General features: G+C 36.5%; 1 protein-coding gene across 2 annotated transcripts in view; it reads right to left on the minus strand.

The window, feature by feature from the left end:
• The window catches only part of STK17B (serine/threonine kinase 17b), a 30,165-nt gene extending 11,302 nt beyond the window's left edge, over positions 1–18,863 (minus strand). Inside the window, exons 1-3 of one of the 2 annotated variants that reach the window (XM_019974276.2) lie at positions 18,652–18,863; positions 8,341–8,502; positions 2,446–2,658 (exon numbers count right to left, since the gene is read on the minus strand). In XM_019974276.2, the coding sequence (XP_019829835.1) occupies positions 2,446–2,658; positions 8,341–8,462 (335 nt within the window). In that variant the 5' untranslated portion in view covers positions 8,463–8,502; positions 18,652–18,863. Of the gene's footprint in view, positions 1–2,445; positions 2,659–8,340; positions 8,506–18,651 lie in introns of both variants that reach the window. The other variant, XM_019974281.2, reaches the window with a different exon arrangement.
• Between the last annotated feature and the right edge of the window lie 587 nt (positions 18,864–19,450).

Consider the following 19,450-nt stretch of genomic DNA (forward strand, 5'->3'; position numbering starts at 1 on the left):
CAAGGTCTCCTGAGGGAAGAGGGACTCCACAGGCCAAGCTACTTAGGATACCTCACTTCTTCCCTTTCTGGTTATGTTATTCAGCTTTAATGAAATAAATCTTCTCAAAACAAGTGGTCAAAATATATTCCTGCAAGGACACTACAGATAAAGTTAATAATGCAATCACAAGCAGACAAGAAAATGAAGAGATACTTCATATTCTCTTAGAATAAGTTATTTGCTAGGCCCTTTCTGATAAGAAATCAGACAAAATAATTAAAAATTAAAAGAAAATTGTATGGAATATGGATTCCTAGCCACTATTAAAATATGGAAAATACCCAAAACTATGGGAAATGCCAGAGAGATCTAAATTCTTCAGTATACAGCAGTATATGGCAGCATAAAATGCTTAGGTGAAAAATTCATTCTTGAACACTTCATAATTATTTATATACCAGCACTGACATTACACTCTCTAAAGTTAATTCAATAGACAGAATCCTCATTAATTCTAAAATTCAAAATAAAATATAAGAAAACCACTTGAGAAAACATACGTAAAGCACTTCCCAGTGCCTAGACATAAGAGAACAGCAGGCTGCCTGTGGAAGTACCTACTGAAACAAGGCAGCCTGACTTCCATTCAGACTCTGCCTAACCAGTTACCTGAGCTGGGACAAAACATGCTTCTGTTTCTTCTACTGTAACATAGTGATACATAACAAAAAATGACAGCTCGAACTTCACTGGCTTGCTGTAAGAATCAAATCAGGTAAGTCACATAAAGTACTGAGTACAACAGATGTTATAAGGATCAAAGCGGATCACCTGTAGTATTTAATACAGTGTTTGATACACAGTAAATATTCAATAAATATTAGCTATTATTATAATGAGTCAACAAATATTAATTCCAAATCTAGCCAACATCCAGCCTTTCTGAATTTGGGGGCTGCTTGTTAAACTCTGATTATGAAGTCAACTTTAAAAGTCTTTGCTAAATTAAAATTCATTTTTAGAAACACTATTTCATATATATATATAGATATAGATAAATGCACACAACATATTCTTAAGTGGAAAAAAAGGATTATAATACCATACACTTAATAGATCACGATTTTGTTTCGGAAAATATACATACATAAAAAATAAAATAATTTCAAAATAGAGGAATATGTCATAAAAGTAACCACTGTTTACAAATGATTTCTATTTTCTATACGTTCTAAATCTAACACAATAAATGATGTTACGTTTATACCAGGAAAAGTATCCTAAGGGTTTGCTTGTTTCAGTAACGAGATCAAACAAACCCTGTGACTGTCAGCCAATCACACTGTCTCTACCTCTTCATTTGACCAGCTGATCAGTGTCTTTTGTAGAACTGCCATTTTTCCCACGAAAGAGGGAAAGCTCTTTACCATAATTTACCATAGCTTTCCAAAGATGAAGCTATGGTAAACAGAAAATGAAGAGGAGTTAAAAGGAGGAGAAGAAGCGATAACACAAGAAGCAGAAGTTAGCAGAAACTGGAAGCATAAATGGAAAGCAGTGAGGAGCAGCAGACTAATAGACCCTTTGTTAAAACAAGGCACCCAGAGCAGTGACTACAGAGAAGAAAAAATTTCTCTGTAATCAGAGAAGCCACTTATATCATTATTGTCTTGAAAGGTAAACTCAGATATATTTCTACTCTTCCTCTCTATTGAAAAGTTTGCCCCTTGAAGGAACTCAACTAAGAAATTCAGAAATTTGGAGTATTTATGTTTTTTTGCTTATGTGCTTGTATATATGTTGTGCATCTGTGAGTGGATATGATAACAGTACTTTAGTACAGTTACACTGTCACATAAATCTATGTACTATATACTACTTATATCTACATTTGTCTTATACAGCTTTCTAAAGCACAGTTTAGAAATTAGTAAGGAAGTCGAGAATATCATTTAAAAAACTCCCATAACACAATAAAGTTAATGTGTAGAAGATTAAAATCAAACTACATGGTTTACCTTTCATTCACGCAAGTTTACCTTTTTATTCTCCTTGGGTAACTTCACTGGATGTGCTTTTCAAATAAATGAATATATAAATTATTTCAATCCTATCTGCCCATCAGACTGTTTTGCAGAAAACTTCTATTTTCTTTGCCACTGGCAACAAAAGTATACTCAATTTCACTATACTCTATAAACATTGTATTGTCATTTGTTTACTGAATGCTGTTTAATTCATTTTGGGGTATCTGTGTGAGGCTACACATTATAAGTTTTCTGAAAATATATGAATATATACTATGTTCCTCTAATATTTTATTAACAGGAATCTTTACAAGTTCTTGTTATACTTTTATCATTTTTGTTCTTGACATTTCAAGCAACCTTACCCCCCAATTCAAATAGGTACTATAAACTTTTTTAAAGAGTATACTTTAAATTTTTTAAAGAGTATACTTACTATTCCAATATCAAAATGATTTCACTTGTATTTTCATAGACTTCATGAAGATTAATCACGTGGGGACAAGATTTTGTCAATTCAAGTACTGCAATTTCATGTAGAATCTCTGCTCGACAGTCCTGTCCTCTTCTTCTCTTTTTTAGAAACTTTGCAGCATATTCTTGTCCAGTAGATTTTGATATACATTGTCTAACCACAGCAAATTTTCCTCTGGGGGAAAAGTAAGAACAAAAGTTAGTATAACACAGATACTGTTATAACTTTATCAATCCTTCAAACATCCATGCCATTAGGAATTTACCTTTGCTCTCTTAATCTAATCAAATACTACATGTACTTTTATAAAATTTATAGTATCATCAGACTAAAATACAGATGGCAAATGTAATATAAGACATAATTATATTTATTCTTCACCATCATATCATTAACATGATACATTACCATTGTAGGGAGAGATCTCATTTGCCCACCAACTCCATGCCATACTCTTGATATGAATTATTTTGTTTAAGTATGATAACAATCCTATAGAGTAAATATTATTCTGTCTGGCAGACTCCAGAGAAGATATGTATCTTGGTCTATTTCCCTCTGCTAAAAATTTTAGCTTTCCTTCAAACAAAAAAAATTAAATGCAAAAATGGGTATTCATCTTATTTACTTCTCTTAGTGTAAACATTTTGCCTTTCAACATCACTTTTGACAACCTTTGAAGCTTTCTATCACAATTTGTCAGTTGTTTTACCAGAGTATCTATTAGTATTGCTCAGTAGTCCACAAAGCTTGTAACAGATATCAAAAGTGTACATGTTTTATGGAAAGTATCCAAAGACACTTCATGATTAGCTAAGAAAATTCATGGTTATCAAAAGCTATGTACAAACACATTATTAAAGTCATGTTTATTATTTTAGGAATAAACATGTTTTAGCTCTATCCAATAACACTGCTCAACATTTCAGCCAATTTTTGAAAGACTCTGGCAAACTTATGTATTCTAAAGTAAAGACTGTGAAAGTCGCTCAGTAGTGTACAACTCTTTGAGACCCCATGGACTATACACAGGTCATGGAACTCTAGGCCAGAATACTGGAGTGGGTAGCCTTCCCTTCTCCAGGGGATCTTCCCAACCCAGGGATCGAACTCAGGTCTCCCACATTGCAGGCAGATTCTTTACCAGCTGAGCCACAAGAGAAGCCTGTGTATTCTAAGCCTATAGTTTTCCCATCTAGTTTCCCAAAGACTCAAGCTATTCTGAGTCAGATTGTTTTAAGAAACTAATAAAAATTATTGACTGCCTACCCAGAAAATGTACACATGCCTTTAAAAAGAAATTTTTACAAAAAGTTCCAGAGGGTTTTTAGATTTCAAAGACTATCCATAAAGTTCCTAAGCCTAGTTCATGGGTTCTAAAATTAAGAACTTCTATCCTAAGGCTCAAATGACTTACTGAATACCAACAAATCAGGTATAAATAAAAACCTATTTTTAATATACTTTGGATTTGGGGTAGAAGTCAGGGACAGAATAAATTGCTTATGCATTTTTAACTTACTACTGTCAAGGGCAGGATGACAAAGATCCCTACTCTTTATATTCTCAATTTCCCCAAAATTGGTGCCAATGAAAACCACGGACTGGAAATCAAGATGAAAAGGTAAAGCTACTAATGCAAAAAAAAAAAATTTTAAGAAAGTGGTCATGCTATAATTTGATTCTTTTACATATATCAAAATAAATATCAACTCAGAAAATTTGCATGCATAAAGTTATTTTTTTGATAAAACTTTTCATTTAAGATTTGAGAATGTTTAATTTGTATTTTCTCACCATATGCAAAAGGAATACAAATCAAAGCATTTCAATGAGCTCACAAAAAAACTCAATCAGTCCCTTTGTTTTATATTCAGAGTGTCCATGTTTATAGATTTTATACTGGACAAATTGAGTCAGACTAAGATTAAATGACTCATGAAAGGTCATATATGGAAATGGACTGCCATGACTTAAATTGCAGGATGTGAAATCCTAGCTTTCTATTCTGACCACTACAAAACAATTCCTTCCTTTAAGATAGTTTTTTTTTTTTTTTAAAGAAGTAGATTCACTTCTGCCAATTCTTATTTAGATTCAGAAGTGAAAATTTGTCTAACACAAAAAGGAAATTTTAAGTTTTATGAAGAAATTCACCTTGTAAAACTTAGGAAACAGAAGCTAGTTAGCCAAGAACTCTGTCCATCTGAAATAGTTTACAGTACCAGCTGTAACAATTAAGTTCTGCTGTAATTTTATAATTATATTTACAAGCCAGAATTCTCTCAGAAACAAAGAGCAAAATTAAATAATAACACTTTAACTGTTTCAGGTTTTCTCATGAGGCTTACAAGAATAGTACTCATTAATGCAGAGCAAAGATGACCAAACAATATTGGAAATTACTTATTTGTCAATGTTCATCGCTAAGTAAAAGCCCTATGTGGGCAGAAACCCTATCTGTCCTAATTATTAATCATAAAATCTACACTTCACTAACTAACACATAATAGAAACTGAAATATCTGTTGAATGAATGCGAGAGCTATGGACCTAGTGCAGTACCATACATTGTGCTCTTCTGTATACTGTACTTAAAGCATTCACATTTTTAAACCTTCTTTGAGACTCAAAATTTTACACACAAATTCATGTATGTGTGTCAATCGCTCAGTTGTGTCTGACACTTTGTGATCCCATGGACTGTAACCCACCAGGCTTCTTTGTCCATGGAATTCTCCAGGCAAGAATACTAGAGTGGGTAGCCATTCTCTTCTCCAGAGGATCTTTAAATATTTTTACCATAATTATCAGATGACTTAGTGGAAAAAACCAAGTATTTGTTTTCCATTCTAAAATGCTAATTGTCATTTAGAAGTATCCAAAATAATAGGGCTTCCCGGGTGGCACTAGTGGTAAAACATCTGCCTGCCAATGCAGGAGATGTAAGACGTGGGTTCTATCCCTGGGTCAGGAAGATCCCCTGGAGAAGGAAATGGAAACCCGCTCCAGTGTTCTTGCCTGGAGAATCCCATGGCCAGGGAAGCCTGGTGGGCTACACAGTCCATGGTGTTGCACAGAGTCGGACACGACTGAGAGCCTAAGCACACTCATAAAATAATACTTAACACATAATGTCCCTATATGAAATTTAACAGAAACATTTAGGAAATTTTAAAACCTTAACAGTAGTACTTAATGTATAACCTAAAAGGGCAAGGCTAACTAGATTTCCCAGCAGCTAAAAGGTCTGGTTAGTTACTCTTCTACATTCTAGAACAGACAATAAAATGTGAAAGGAGGGGGGAGGGTAAGCCACAAAAGAAGCTGACGTTTATTTCTGCATCTGCCTCACCCTTCTAACCACAAGAAGTCCTATGAAACCTTGATTCAGTTGGGGGAGGGGTGGAAAAAACTTACCCAACATGTTAAAAAACAGGAACAATGCAAAGTTTTTTGAGAACAGTCAAAAATTAACTGCTAACTTTTACATATCTTATTCTAATTTAAAGAAAAATTCTACAACATTAAACATCTTAAAACTAATTTAAAAACTGATTTATAAAGATAATTTTGTAATTATCACATGCTAGAATTATTATGTTTGTATGTTTCAAAATGTATAAGCCTCAGAAGAAACAAGGTTATGATCCTAATTTTCACTTTGCAAAAGTGTGGGATAATATCAAAATTGGTAAAATATTGAAAGAATTTACAGCAAGTTCATGGCGGATGAAAGGTCATGACTTCAATTTATCAAGGTTTATTAACGAGACATATCAATATTTACCAGGTGACTCATTAGGCCATATCAACTAAAAGAAAAAAGGTCTCTTTCATGAAGTTATTAAAAGATGAAATATTAGGAATCTGAATTTGTTTTCATCAGAGTTTATCATGAGTTTTTGCTCTAAAATGTTATAAACTGAGTCAAGTTTATGATTGTGATTTATGATGGCACCCCATTTACAAAACAATTTCAAATTATTAATATTGTTCCCAAAGTTTATGTTCTCCAAAACCATCAAAGAAAAAAAAAATCAGTCTTTCTAGCTCCCACACAGGCTATCTCAATAAAGTTTTGTTGTATTCCGGACGGTAAGATATTAACAATATTGCATCCATTCTAGACTGTTTCATTTTAAGACTGAAGATAAAAAGCTACAAAGTGATCCAGAAGAGGATACATGGATCAAGGAACACTGTCTGGAAATCAGGTCATAAGATGAGCATCTAAGGAAACTGGCAACATTTAGCTACATTCAAATCTCTAAAGCAGTTTTACATGGGTATTATATGCAGCTACAAAAGGGGAACTATGTATATTAGGTAGAGATTAGCAGAAAACAGAATTCTGTGTCTAAGTGCCCACAAAATGGAACAGACATATTCTGAGGAAGTGAGTTCCCTATTCCTGAGACGTTCAGATTGAGGCTGGATAAAAAAACTTGTCAGGAAAACTACAGGAAAAATTGCTGCACTGCATAAAAAATTATATTAGAAGGCCACTGACCATTGAAGTTCTTCCAAAGCAAAGACTCTATGACTATTTAATGAGTAATGAGATACAGTCAACTAACTCTTACTCTTTCCTGTATAATGCAAAGAGAAATAATTACAGACTTAGAACTAAACTATTTCTTGAAAATACCCTGAAAGGTTTTAAAAACTATATCTTTTCATAAACCATTAAAAGGCCCAAATATTTTGCACACAAAATTAAATAAATAAATATGCCTGGAATTATGAAATAAATATGCTTTCATATTTAGTTCTTAGTCTAATGACATAGATATTATCACCCTTATTTTGTAAAAGAAAGACTGCTCCCAATATCTGACAAGTGAAAAAGCCAGGACCTGCCTTCATCTTTGACATAAAAGACCACCAAGAACAGAATTACTTGCCATGTTTCAGTCAATTTTTGTTTTCACATTGAGATTATCAAAGACAAAAAATCATCCATACTATTTTTCTGTGCATCCATCAACACAAACATGGGCTTTTACTATTTTAACATAAAAATCAAACTAAAGACAGAAAATGATCACCATCCTCCCTTTGTTAAGCATTTAAATTTAAAGCTCAAAATGCTGAATACATAACAAATTATTTGGTATATCTTTTGTAATTTTCATGTATATTCAAATGGTAGTGTTAAATTTAGATCTCATAATCTCAGGTCACTCCTTGGCCTGAAGGAATTTACACCTTCGTTAAACCAAAACGGATCAGTATCAGTGTAAATAAATACAGGTTTTACTTACAGAACATGCATTGTTTGTCATATGGAATTATACTATCAAATATGAATTAATTCATTTTGTTTAGAAAAGAGGAAGAGAATCCCCACATTTTTTTAGGCTAGCACAATATTCTAAGAATTAGAAAAGCTATTCAAAAAGACTTTATAGCATTCTACTATTTTATAAATATTAACTTGTTTAAGACTCACAACAACCATATAAAATATATATGATTACCTTCATCCCCACTTTTCAGGTGAGGAAACTACAGTACTGAGAGGAACAGTAATTTGAGATCAAATAGCAAATGGCTAACCCCAAATCTGGATGTGACAGTCCACTATGCTAAGCTGCCTCTTCCTTGGACAGACTCCAGTAAGAGCCCTGACTTTCCACCATGGGCTATGAAGCGAGGTACGATATATTATACATGCTCACTAACCCTCCATGGATTTGATTTCCAGGTCACTTAAGACTAGATCCCTATATAGTACCAGCAGAGATGAGGACTTTTCTTTCTAATCATTGCTAAATAATAATCAAGTGAGTTTTATAAAAGGATAGACAAATCCTGTGATTTTAAATACACACACATCAAAAGTTTCCTTACCTTCCCAGTTCTTTAGATGTAAGTGTATAAAAATTATTAAAGTTTTCCACTTTAATTGGAGTTTGAGGAGTGGTAGTTAGCATGCCTGAAATACTTCGGCAATCAAATCTTCTCCTCAACATGATGACTCCCAGATAGGCTTCTTCAGTCACTTATTTTTACCTGCTTAAAAAAAGAGAAGATGCAGGGTATAACTTATATGCAATTAAGGGAAAAAAAAGATGTTATCTCAGAGAGGATATGCGTTATATTGTACAGCTCCAAATATAGCTATAAGATGCAACCAAAAAAAAAAAAGATGGTAGAAGATTTAAAAGCATATTCTACCCTAAAAGAAGAAAAACAAAGACCAGACATATAAATTGGTATCACCTATGGTACCTGAACTAAATTACTGAATTTCATTTCAGAATAAAACTACTGAAAATGCCTGTAAGACCTACCAAATTCTTTTAAAAAGTTAAAATTGTAATATAATCATTCAATTTCATTTTAAAACTTTGATTATTTAAAGTTGTATCTTCACATAACAAGATAATTTAACACAGAAAAACAATTATTCGTTTTAAATTTAATTTTACATGAGCAAACAAATATAGTGGAAAATTCACATGTTGTGAGTTATATTACTGACATCTGAGTCATTAAAAGAAATAGACTTGTTTCATGGGTCTTAGATTCAGAACCCAGCACAGAGCCTGCTATGTATGAAGAGCTGTATAATTTTGTCGGATGAGTGAGCAACTACACATAAAGCCCTATTCTGGAGTTCTAATCTGTATCTGAAGCTCATATTTATCTGGAACTTTTATGATATTTACAAGCATTCAGTTTTAATATTAAAACTACTATTTCACATTAATTGAATTCATATCATAATGACAGACTACAAATTTTTAGATACTTCCTTCTGCTATGCCTATGTAATAGAAGATCCAGTATTATTCTTCTAGCACACTCCTACAAGAATCCCTACGTTTTTTCCTTCTTGTCACATTTTTCCTCCATTTATTTCCTACTTGACATGTTCTATACCTTCCTATATTTAAATGCCACCTATATTCAACTTAGCAAGTGAACAGTGTGATTAGAGGGGAGTGTTTTCAGTTTCTGTATTTCCTTGGTTTTAAGTCGGCATTTTTTTCTCTCAAACTTTGGAAAAACAAAGACCTAACTAGTTTTGAGGTACATCTCTAGTGTTCCAAAATTAGCAGAGTATCATTCTGAAAATAACATTTGGACTGAACCACATCTGAGTCTGAATCCCATTTATACATCATACCAGTTATGAGGCATTTACCTTTGCTGCTGTTCTGAGGTGAATTATGTCCCTCCCTTTAAAATTCCTACCTTAAAGTCCTAATCCCCTAGTACCTCAGAAAGTGACTGTATTAGGAGAAAGGGCCTTTAAATTAAGGGCAATTAAATTAAAATGAGGCCATTAGGGTGGGCCTTAAAGCAATACGTCAAGTCAAGTATCTTCATTAAAAAAATGTGATTAGGATACAGAAACACAGGGAAAGACCAGATGAAGACACAGGGAGAAGGCCATTCACAAGCCAGAGAAAGGCCACAGAGAAGCCAAGCCTGCTGACACCTTGATCTCAAAATTCTATTCTCCAGAATTGTAAGAAAATTAATTTCAGTTGCTTAAGTCACCCTATCTACAGTATTTTGTTACAGCAGCCTAGCAAAGTAATACAGCTACTTTTAAAAAGAAAGTAGTATTTCAAATGTGTCGGAAGGGATACAAATATAACAAACACTTGGGGGTTTCAATCTTATTATTTTGTTTAAATTAAAAATAAATGATTAATCACAGACAGAGTTGGTCCCTTCTTTTCACCCCGCTAGCCCTGGGTAGGAAAACTTATCATTTCCTTGCCAACATATGCCCCATTCAGACAGTTTTGTGATTTACTTTGCATTTCTCCTGATTACTAGCGAGGAAAGCTGCAATTCTGCTGCCCCTAAAGTATGGATGAATCATAGAATTTATCTTGCAGTGCTCTAAATAATAAAAATTAAAATACAAACTCATGAAGAATGATACTGGTACAGTGCTAGTCGTGAAAGCACATCATGGAGTTCAATAAACAAATCCTGTTAGTACTCTCTGAAAGATCTTCTCCAGTGACAGTCCCTGCCACTGTTGAATAGCTGTACCCTATTTCCATGTACAAAACTCTCACCCCAAGTTAGATTAAACTAGTTTTTAAAATCTGTCTTTTTTATTGTTTTGACGAACTATTTATATACTTTAGTTCTGATGGCACTCAGTTTCACTGTTCACATATTCCTCTCTGAAAAATCAATATGGTTACCAATTTCTATGCTTAGTGTTTTTTTCTTCAGGTCATTCTTGGGCTTTAAGATTTTTTCCCTAAATTTAAAAGTCTATAGATTTGTATGCTTATGATAATATTTATGTTATTAGCATATATACAGAAAGAGGGGATATACCTGTATCAAAGATACAAATTGGCCTACATTCCCAACACTGTTCCATATCAGGCCTTAGGAATCATAAGCACAAGAATACAGCAAATTTACCCATGGAGACAGAGTATAGGCTCTTGATTCTAAGATGTTCACCTCATCTAGATTCTAGAATCTATGATGTTTATCTTATGCTGTAATGCATCAGCTAAAAAGCAATCTATTCATAAGAATCTAGTAAAACAGAGATATATTTTATAATTATTTTCTGTTCTCAAGTTTCAAAAGAATCAATATGAATCTTAGATGTTGTCAAAGACATGCTTAATTAAGCATGATTTATAATAGTGGAAAAAAACCAAAAAGCTTTCAGAGTGAATGCATCCGAAAGTTTAACAATAAGGAAATGGTTAAATATACCTAAATAACAGGATATTACATACCTAATAAAAATTGTGCTTTCAAATATTTTAACTCATATAATGAAAAAAGGAAGACAAAACTTTACATATAGTATGTTAATTTTGTTATAAGTATATATGTTTGCTATATATAATTTTCAAATATGTTTTAAATAATATAAAAGCAAATAGATGAAAATACAGGAAACTATGACAATATATTAACAGTGGTTATCCTTGGATTGTGAAATTATGGCAGTATTTATACTCTCCTTTGTTTAAGTTATCTATATCAAGCTAGTATAGACAAAAAACTAACAAATGCCTTTGGCTAAAAAAGATGGCTGTGACTACATGCAGAAATTAACCCATGTGCAACAGTAAAACATATCTCTTTACACATTAAGGGTTTACTTGGCTGAAAGTACATGAGCCATTATTGTTCAGATTTTTTAAGGCCTCAATGTTTTCTCTGCATTTATTTAGAGCAGATGGTGTTCATTATGCAAGTAACAGGTCCATTCTTATGCAAAGACCATACAGGCATTTAGGGTAAATACTAAGCAAGAATCAATACCCTGTTTAGTACCACCCAGGAAAAACAATTTTATAAATTCTGAATTAATGTCAAAGTTCTATATAATAAATAATAATTTGTAACCTTAAGATATATGCCTTTACTATTATATTACTTGTGAAAATTCAAATTCACTTCAGGATCCCTCTAAAAAAAAAAATCCAAAGTGTGATATTTAAATACTATACTAACAGGTATTAAGTTTTATAGTACCTACTTAGTTATTAGAAGGAAAATGAAAGCTAGTTTTTTTTAGGACTGGAATAAATCGTGGTAATATAAACATGGCCTAATAATCAAGCTACTTAACAGCATTACCTAATACTAGACATTGGAGTATGCTTAGTCTTTTACCCTAACAAATTTTGTCCCCTCACATGTACTGTTGGTCATCACAGTGGATGAATGGCCTATAGATATTTGTATATTTGTATGGCTATAAATGCAGCTGAAAGCAGCACTGGACAATCGGCAGTTTTTAAAACACATGCTGGTATAAAAATCATTTTTTTGAATTGTGTTACATTTCACTCTGGCTCTGAACATGCTGGAAACACAAGCTATGTCCCAGAAAAAAGGAAAGACACATTTCTGAAGGTTAGACTTTAAACTTACCTACAGACTGCTAATACACCTATATTACAAACTGCTTTAGGGATCCATACAGCATGCCATAAGTCATATCTTCATTCTATTTACAGCACTTGCACCAGCTGCCACAGCCTAGATATTTTTCTATTTCCTATCCTTTGGCCAATTTTGTATATAACAGAGCAAGAATGTCACATTTGTCCACTAATCCCTCCACAAACACCATGCTATCCTATACGTAAGATTTAATTCTTGGGTACATGAAGGTTATCAGTTAATTTTCTGTCTTGCATCTTCCTAAATTTCTCACCAAATTCTCTTTAACTCCAACAAGCAATCATCAACCTTTTCTTGCATTCTACCATAATTCACAGACCTATAACCGATTCTAAATTACCAATAATCTGTGCTAGTTACTCTGCTGCTGCTACTAAGTCACTTCAGTCGTGTCCAACTCTGTGCAACCCCAGAGACGGCAGCCCACTAGGCTCCCCCATCCCTGGGATTCTCCAGGCAAGAACACTGGAGTGGGTTGCCATTTCCTTCTCCAATGCGTGAAAGTGAAAAGTGAAAGTGAAGTCGCTCAGTCGTGTCCGACTCTTAGCGACCCCATGGACTGCAGCCTACCAGGCTCCTCTGTCCATGGGATTTTCCAGGCAAGAGTACTGGAGTGGGTTGCCACTGCCTTCTCCAAGGGATCTTTCCAACCCATGGATTGAACTGGTGTCTCCGGCATTGCAGGTAGATTCTTTATCGTCTGAGCCACCAGGGAAGCCCAAATTACCAATGTATCACTTTAAAGAACTTTACTCCATGCTGCTGTTGCTAAGTCGCTTCAGTCGTGTCCGACTCTGTGCGACCCCATAGACGGCAGCCCACCAGGCTCCCCTGTCCCTGGGATTCTCCAGGCAAGAACACTGGAGTGGGTTGCCATTTCCTTTTCCAATGCATGAAAGTGGAAAGTGAAAGTGAAGTCACTCAGTCGTGTCCGACTCTTAGCGATCCCATGGACTGCAGCCTACCAGGCTCCTCCGTCCATGGGATTTTCCAGGCAAGAGTACTGGAGTGGGGTGCCATTGCCTTGTGCTAAGTTGTTTCAGTCATGTCCCACTCTTTGCAACCAGGCTACAGAAGTAGCCCACCAGGCTCTTCTGTCCATAGGATTCTCCAGGCAAGAATACTGGAGAGGGCTGCCATGCCCTCCTCCAGGGAATCTTCCTGACTCGGGAATCGAACTCCTGTTTCTTACATCTCCTGCATTAGCAAGTGGGTTCTTTACCACTAGAGCCACATGGGAAGCCCATAACACTTTATTAGGCTACATTAAAAAAAAAATCTCAAGGGACTTAGTAGGCAAAATGTGTATGTGTGAGTAGGTACACAATTATAATCAAGCACTAAAAACAGTAAGAGGATAATAGAACAAGGCAAGGTACAATAAAGCTTCCAGTTACACAGTACTGCTAGGAATAATGGAATCTCAAGTTTATTTGCAGAGATTTTTTTCTTCATTAACTCTCATTACAATAATTACAACAAGAATTCAGATGGGATCAGTGAAGGGAGGAAGAGGGAAAATGTTAGGCTTGATCTGGACCTAAGTTTACTAGAAGGGAGAAAGCAAATATGATGCGATCAATAGTAAAACTAAAAAAAAACAAAACAAAACAAAAAACCACCTTATAAACCTCTAAATAGCTCTATTTAAACATGCTCATCATAATATTCACCTCAAAGTTATCTTATAAAAATATTTCATAAAATCTAACACATTATATGACAATAAATAAAAACATCTAAAAAATAAAATTGTCTGCTTTGATCCCTGCATTAGCTCCCTGGTACCTAGTTCAAGCCCTTACACCAAGACACACAAAACCCTTCATGGCCAGCTTGTATCATTTCCTGCCACACTTGTATCTCATATTTTGCCTCCACATCTCTGTTACACTTTTCTGTCTGAACATCCTTTCTACCTTTCCTTAAATGGTTAACTTTTTATTTAATCTTAACTCAACAAAGATTGTCATCTCCCCCAGGAAGCTTTGCCTAAAATTCACAGGTTGTCTTTAATGCCTGTCCTTTATGCTCCAAACAGGAGGACCCTTGACATACCTCTTTACCTCAACATGTAACATGTTAGACTGCAATTATATTTAGTGTCTAAAGGATAGCAACCATTTGCTTTCATGCCTAAACTCCCAGCATGGTGTCTGGCACCTGGTAGGAATTTTTTAAAATGTCCAATGAACTGAACTTAATATGGAATATTAAGTTAATATTAACTTAATATTTCTTAAGAATTAAGAGATACAGCAAGAAGAATTTTTAGGTACATCTCATGTCTTTGAGGGTTTAGCAGAATTTGAGATCTATCTTGAAATTATAATATTGGGGCTCCAAATGCAGCTAATCTCTGCTTAATTCAATATTTGGCTAAATAAAATAAGAAATATTTTAAATTGCTATCAGAGAACTTCAGTTTTAAACAGGACAGCCATGAAGTCTGGAAACATGGATAAAATTATTATATTATGTATTGCAATATAATACCAACAGATCATTTATTTTGCATTTACCTATCTTTCCAGACTAGGCAGCCACATGTTGTTATAGCCCTACTTCAGCTAAGAACATCAATATTTTAAGAGCTATTTCAATCAGGAAATCCAGATACTTGTCCTGGATCATGAGGATAAATTAAGATCCTCATGAAGAAATCTGAAAGGCAATGGAAAGCAAAGCAAGGCACAAGATTACAGGGAAAAAAAACTTTTTCTTTCTGCATGAGCATTTACAGCTACCAAGTTTTCCCTATGAAACAGAGGAACTGGAGATTTATTTGTCTGGAATCTATCAAAATAAAGAACTTTCTGCTAGTGTGGCAGAAGGATCCATTTCTAATTAGTCATTGATTAGAAGCAAAGGCATTGGTGTAGGGAAAGGGACGATGATGATTTTCAGTTTCACGGAAGAGACCATTCCTTCTACGTATTCTACTAACAGGTTCATCGGTTTGTTTTTTTTTTAAAGACTGAATAGAAAGTATAATCCAAGAATTTAATCCTTTGAAAAATCACAAGAAGCCAGCTAACTGCCTCTAGTCTAACCAGTCTAGTAAACACTATCCAAGGGCTAAAGTCCCAGGTAATGACCTTAGACCTGATTCTGTGTCACTTCAGTAAGGCCAGGTGCTGTCTCTTCCACCTTCAGAAGGAGAGTTAAACCCTATAATTGTGAACCAGGATGAAAAGATGTTGAGAACGGAAATATAGTGGGCCAACAAACATACAGTGCTTTTCATTCATCAGATGGAAAATTAAGTTTCTGTTGCAAAATAAAGTACTGTTTACTTATAGCATCTCTGAAGTACTGTTTATTCAGTAAGTATTACAATGCAAAATGAAATATGATCCTAGGATTAAAGATGAAACTATCATTTCACTGTTAATATTAAAATTTTTAAATGCTAAAAATATTAACTATTTGCTCTTTTAAAGAAGTTGCAAAGGGTCTAGGACGCCACAACACATGCTGCATATAAATGAAAAGAAACTCACTAGTTTAGATGTTTAGAGTGGTCCTGAAGTTCATGGTTACATGTATTTTGGGGGAAAATGATAAATAAATAAATAAAAACAATCAGAAGTTCATAAAGCGTGCCCTGACAATTACATTTGTCACAACATATTTATGTAAAAACATGTAACTTAATTCTTATACACATTTGTTAACTGAAATAGTCAAAGAAATCCTTTGATAAAAGTCCTTCATAGAATACAAAATACTTAAAATCACTGAATTTTGTCATCAAAATTGTAAAAAACTAAAATAACTAAAACATTTAGTTTTCACAAATGGAAAGTAAGTACATAAATGATTGTTAATGTTTTTGACACAACCAATACTCACAGAACACAAAGAATTCCTAAAAAAAAAAACAAACCCCAAATCCTTTAAAAGCAATAAATCTAGTAGCACTGTCCTACTTAGCTGCCAATACGCACTGCAATATAGTATACATGCAATTGTAAGACAATTTTAGGATTAAGTGAAAGTGTCAGCAATGGATGTCCTTGATTCCTGCATTTAAAATTGGGTCTCTAAGTAAAAATAGGGAAATTTTGATAAGGAAATTCTCTCTTATAATTATCAAACAGCTTCAAAAACCAAGCATTTAAAACGTATTTAAATGTTTACTTAACACTAGTAAAAAAAACTCTCAGTGCAAGTTTAAAGATAGAATTGTTTGACTGGAAACATGCCATCAAATGCCTGTATCTTCTTCAGCTTTGCCATTAATATTCTGACACAGTGATCAATTAGTCAAGTCTCAACTTTCCTGAAAACTGATTCTATCTTAAGTGAAAGTTGCTCAGTTGCATCTGACTCTTTGTCTCCCCATGGACTACACAGTCCATGGAATTCTCCAGGCCAGGATCCTGGAGTGGTTGCCTTTCCCTTCTCCAGGGGATCTTCCCAACTGAGGAATTGAACCCAAGTCTCCCGCACTGTGGACAGATTCTTTACCAGCTGAGCCACGAGGGAAGCCTAAGAATACTGGAGTGAGTAGACTATCCCTTTTCCAGGGGATCTTCCCTACCCAGGAATCGAACCCGAGTCTCCTGCATTGCAGGTGGATTCTTTATCAACTGAGCTATGAGGGAAGCCAGATTGTATCTTAGCCAACCGGTAATTCAGTTTTCAACGAGCTCAAGAGAATCTACAACTATTCTGTCCACACACAAAAATGAAAGGACTTTGATAACACAATTTTTACTTTTAAAACTTGAATATATTGCCACGTATATATAGCTCATCTTAATTTCAAGCCCATATTTTAGAAAAGTGATGTAAAATGTATGATAGGTACCTCAAGAATAAAGCAGCTATTAATAACTTCAGCTATTAAAACAGAAAAAAAAATTAAAAACTGAACATCTGCTCAGAGGAGGATGAAGGGGAAAGAAGAGGAGTTTTAAACTAGGACACTGCTTCTGTGGACCAACTTTTTCAAACACACAGCATTTTATGGGCATGTGGTTTAATATTTGTAAAACAAACACTTTGGAAGTTGCTGAAAACTACTTCTGAACAATTTACTATAAAACCAGTGGTGAATCAATGACAAAGTAGGTTTATCATCTTTTAATAAGATTGTGTGCCCAGGCTAAAATGCCAGGTTATATATGCTGCCACTTGCCCAGACATCTCAGTAGACCATGTGTGTCTCAAGGCACACATTCTCAAACTCTTGAGAACCTAAAGGGGCAATCAATGTATCACACATCACTGCATATCATCAGTCCAGAGATGTAAACATCACACGCTGGCAAAACAATCAGCGAATGTGACACACAGACCTAATATAATTGAAATCTTATCAGTATGTGGCTTTAGAATGTTTTCTTTTCCTTAATTTCCATTTGCAGATTGATGTTGGAGGGCCTCTGTCCCATCACAACCAGAGGAAGAACTAACATCAGCTACTAGCCGCCCACAGTCTCTTTCAGCTTCGTCTCTAAGGGAATTCAAATGAAGCGTTTTCCCTACATAAAATAAAGAGTTGAGTAAATGTCAAAACCGTAGCCGTCACGCAGTTGTATTACACGGCGTCAAAATAAAACCAGATCGCAGGAAATCACGGAAACAACTGCAACTCGACTTCTCTATTCACTGACTTTAAAAAAATCTGTTCATAAGTAGTAACTGAAAATGTCCCAGAAGATGAGCACAAACTTTCTTCCGACGAAAGGCAGCTGTGAGCAGGACGGGTCCATGAGTACAGATGTGAACACGTTCTGGGCCCCACACCCCAGCTGTGAACTTGGGTGGGACCTGAAGGCACCACGACGACGCGACGTGGAAAGGACGCGAACGAGCCGGTGGCGAAGGGTGTCCCGCGGAATGCGACCCGGGGAGTGACCGGGCCACACACACACAAACACACACGCACACACACACGGACCCGGCTGAGAAAGGTACTGGGAGGTCCAGCCGCCACCCCGAGCGCCGCACCCAAAGGAACCAGAGAAGCAGGACTCCAGCCGGAATGCGGCAAGGGGTCCGGAGCAGTCGGGCCACCCGGGGACGACGGTGTCTGAGCCCATCTTCCCCAGGCCGGAGGTCTGAGCCGACCCCGGATCCGCCCACACTGCCGGCATCCCTCCTCGGGACCCCTCCCACCTTCTGGGTCTCCGTTCCACCCGTAAAGGGGGCTGCTTTAGGGGTTTGGAGTCGCAGCCCCGAGCCTACCCGCCAAACCCAGCAGGACTGAGGACGCGCGAGGCGGAAGACACTGACCGCTCGGGCCGCAGCAGGTTCTCCCGGGGCTGCCCCCTCCAAGGGGGCTCCAATCCCGCCCCACACAGGTGGCCACGACAGGACACGTTCTCCAGCTCTAGCCCTTTGAGGTGCCGCGCAGCTCCGAGCGTGGCAGGACCCACTTTTACCCTTCCGGACAACGGCCAACAGTTGTGACCTGACCTCCCCAGTGAGGTGGCTCCCGACTACGGCGGCGAAGACGGTGACGGGAGCGTACAGTTGAGGTTTGAAAACTGCAGCCCCGTTGCGGGGCAGGGCTGTAGGCTAGAACCCACCCCCTGGGTCCCGAGAACCAATCCGAGCGCGCGCGGAGGGCTGGGCTGTCACGTGACGGGAGGGGCGGAGCGCCGGCCTACAGCGCGTGCTGCGGGGCAGGGCTCAGCGGTGAGGGGGTGCGGCAGGGGCCGGCCGTAGGAGGCTAGGCGGAGCTGCACAGCAGGTGGGGCGCTCCAGCAATGACGGCGAGAGAAGAGTGAGGTGGGCAGTAGCTTGACCGCGCAACGGCTGTAGCTCCAACCGAGTGCATCCCGGCCTTCAGAGTGGTCAATCCACTAGGACTGAGTATCTGCAGACTAGGGACCGGGAAGAAGCAAAATTAGTCGCTGCTTCGGACTCATTCCCAAACTTCTGTGCCTGTTTTCAGACTGTTCCCAGTCATCTTCCTTATCACCTGAACACACTCGGCCAGTGGAGACTCCAGTTTGCTATAACTTGGCAAGCATCAACATCGCTTGGGGATTTATGGAACTTGGGCTCCACCTCTCAAGTCCGCTCCAGC

This window comes from Bos indicus, chromosome 2 (genome assembly GCF_029378745.1).
Source record: "Bos indicus isolate NIAB-ARS_2022 breed Sahiwal x Tharparkar chromosome 2, NIAB-ARS_B.indTharparkar_mat_pri_1.0, whole genome shotgun sequence".
NCBI lineage: Eukaryota > Metazoa > Chordata > Mammalia > Artiodactyla > Bovidae > Bos > Bos indicus.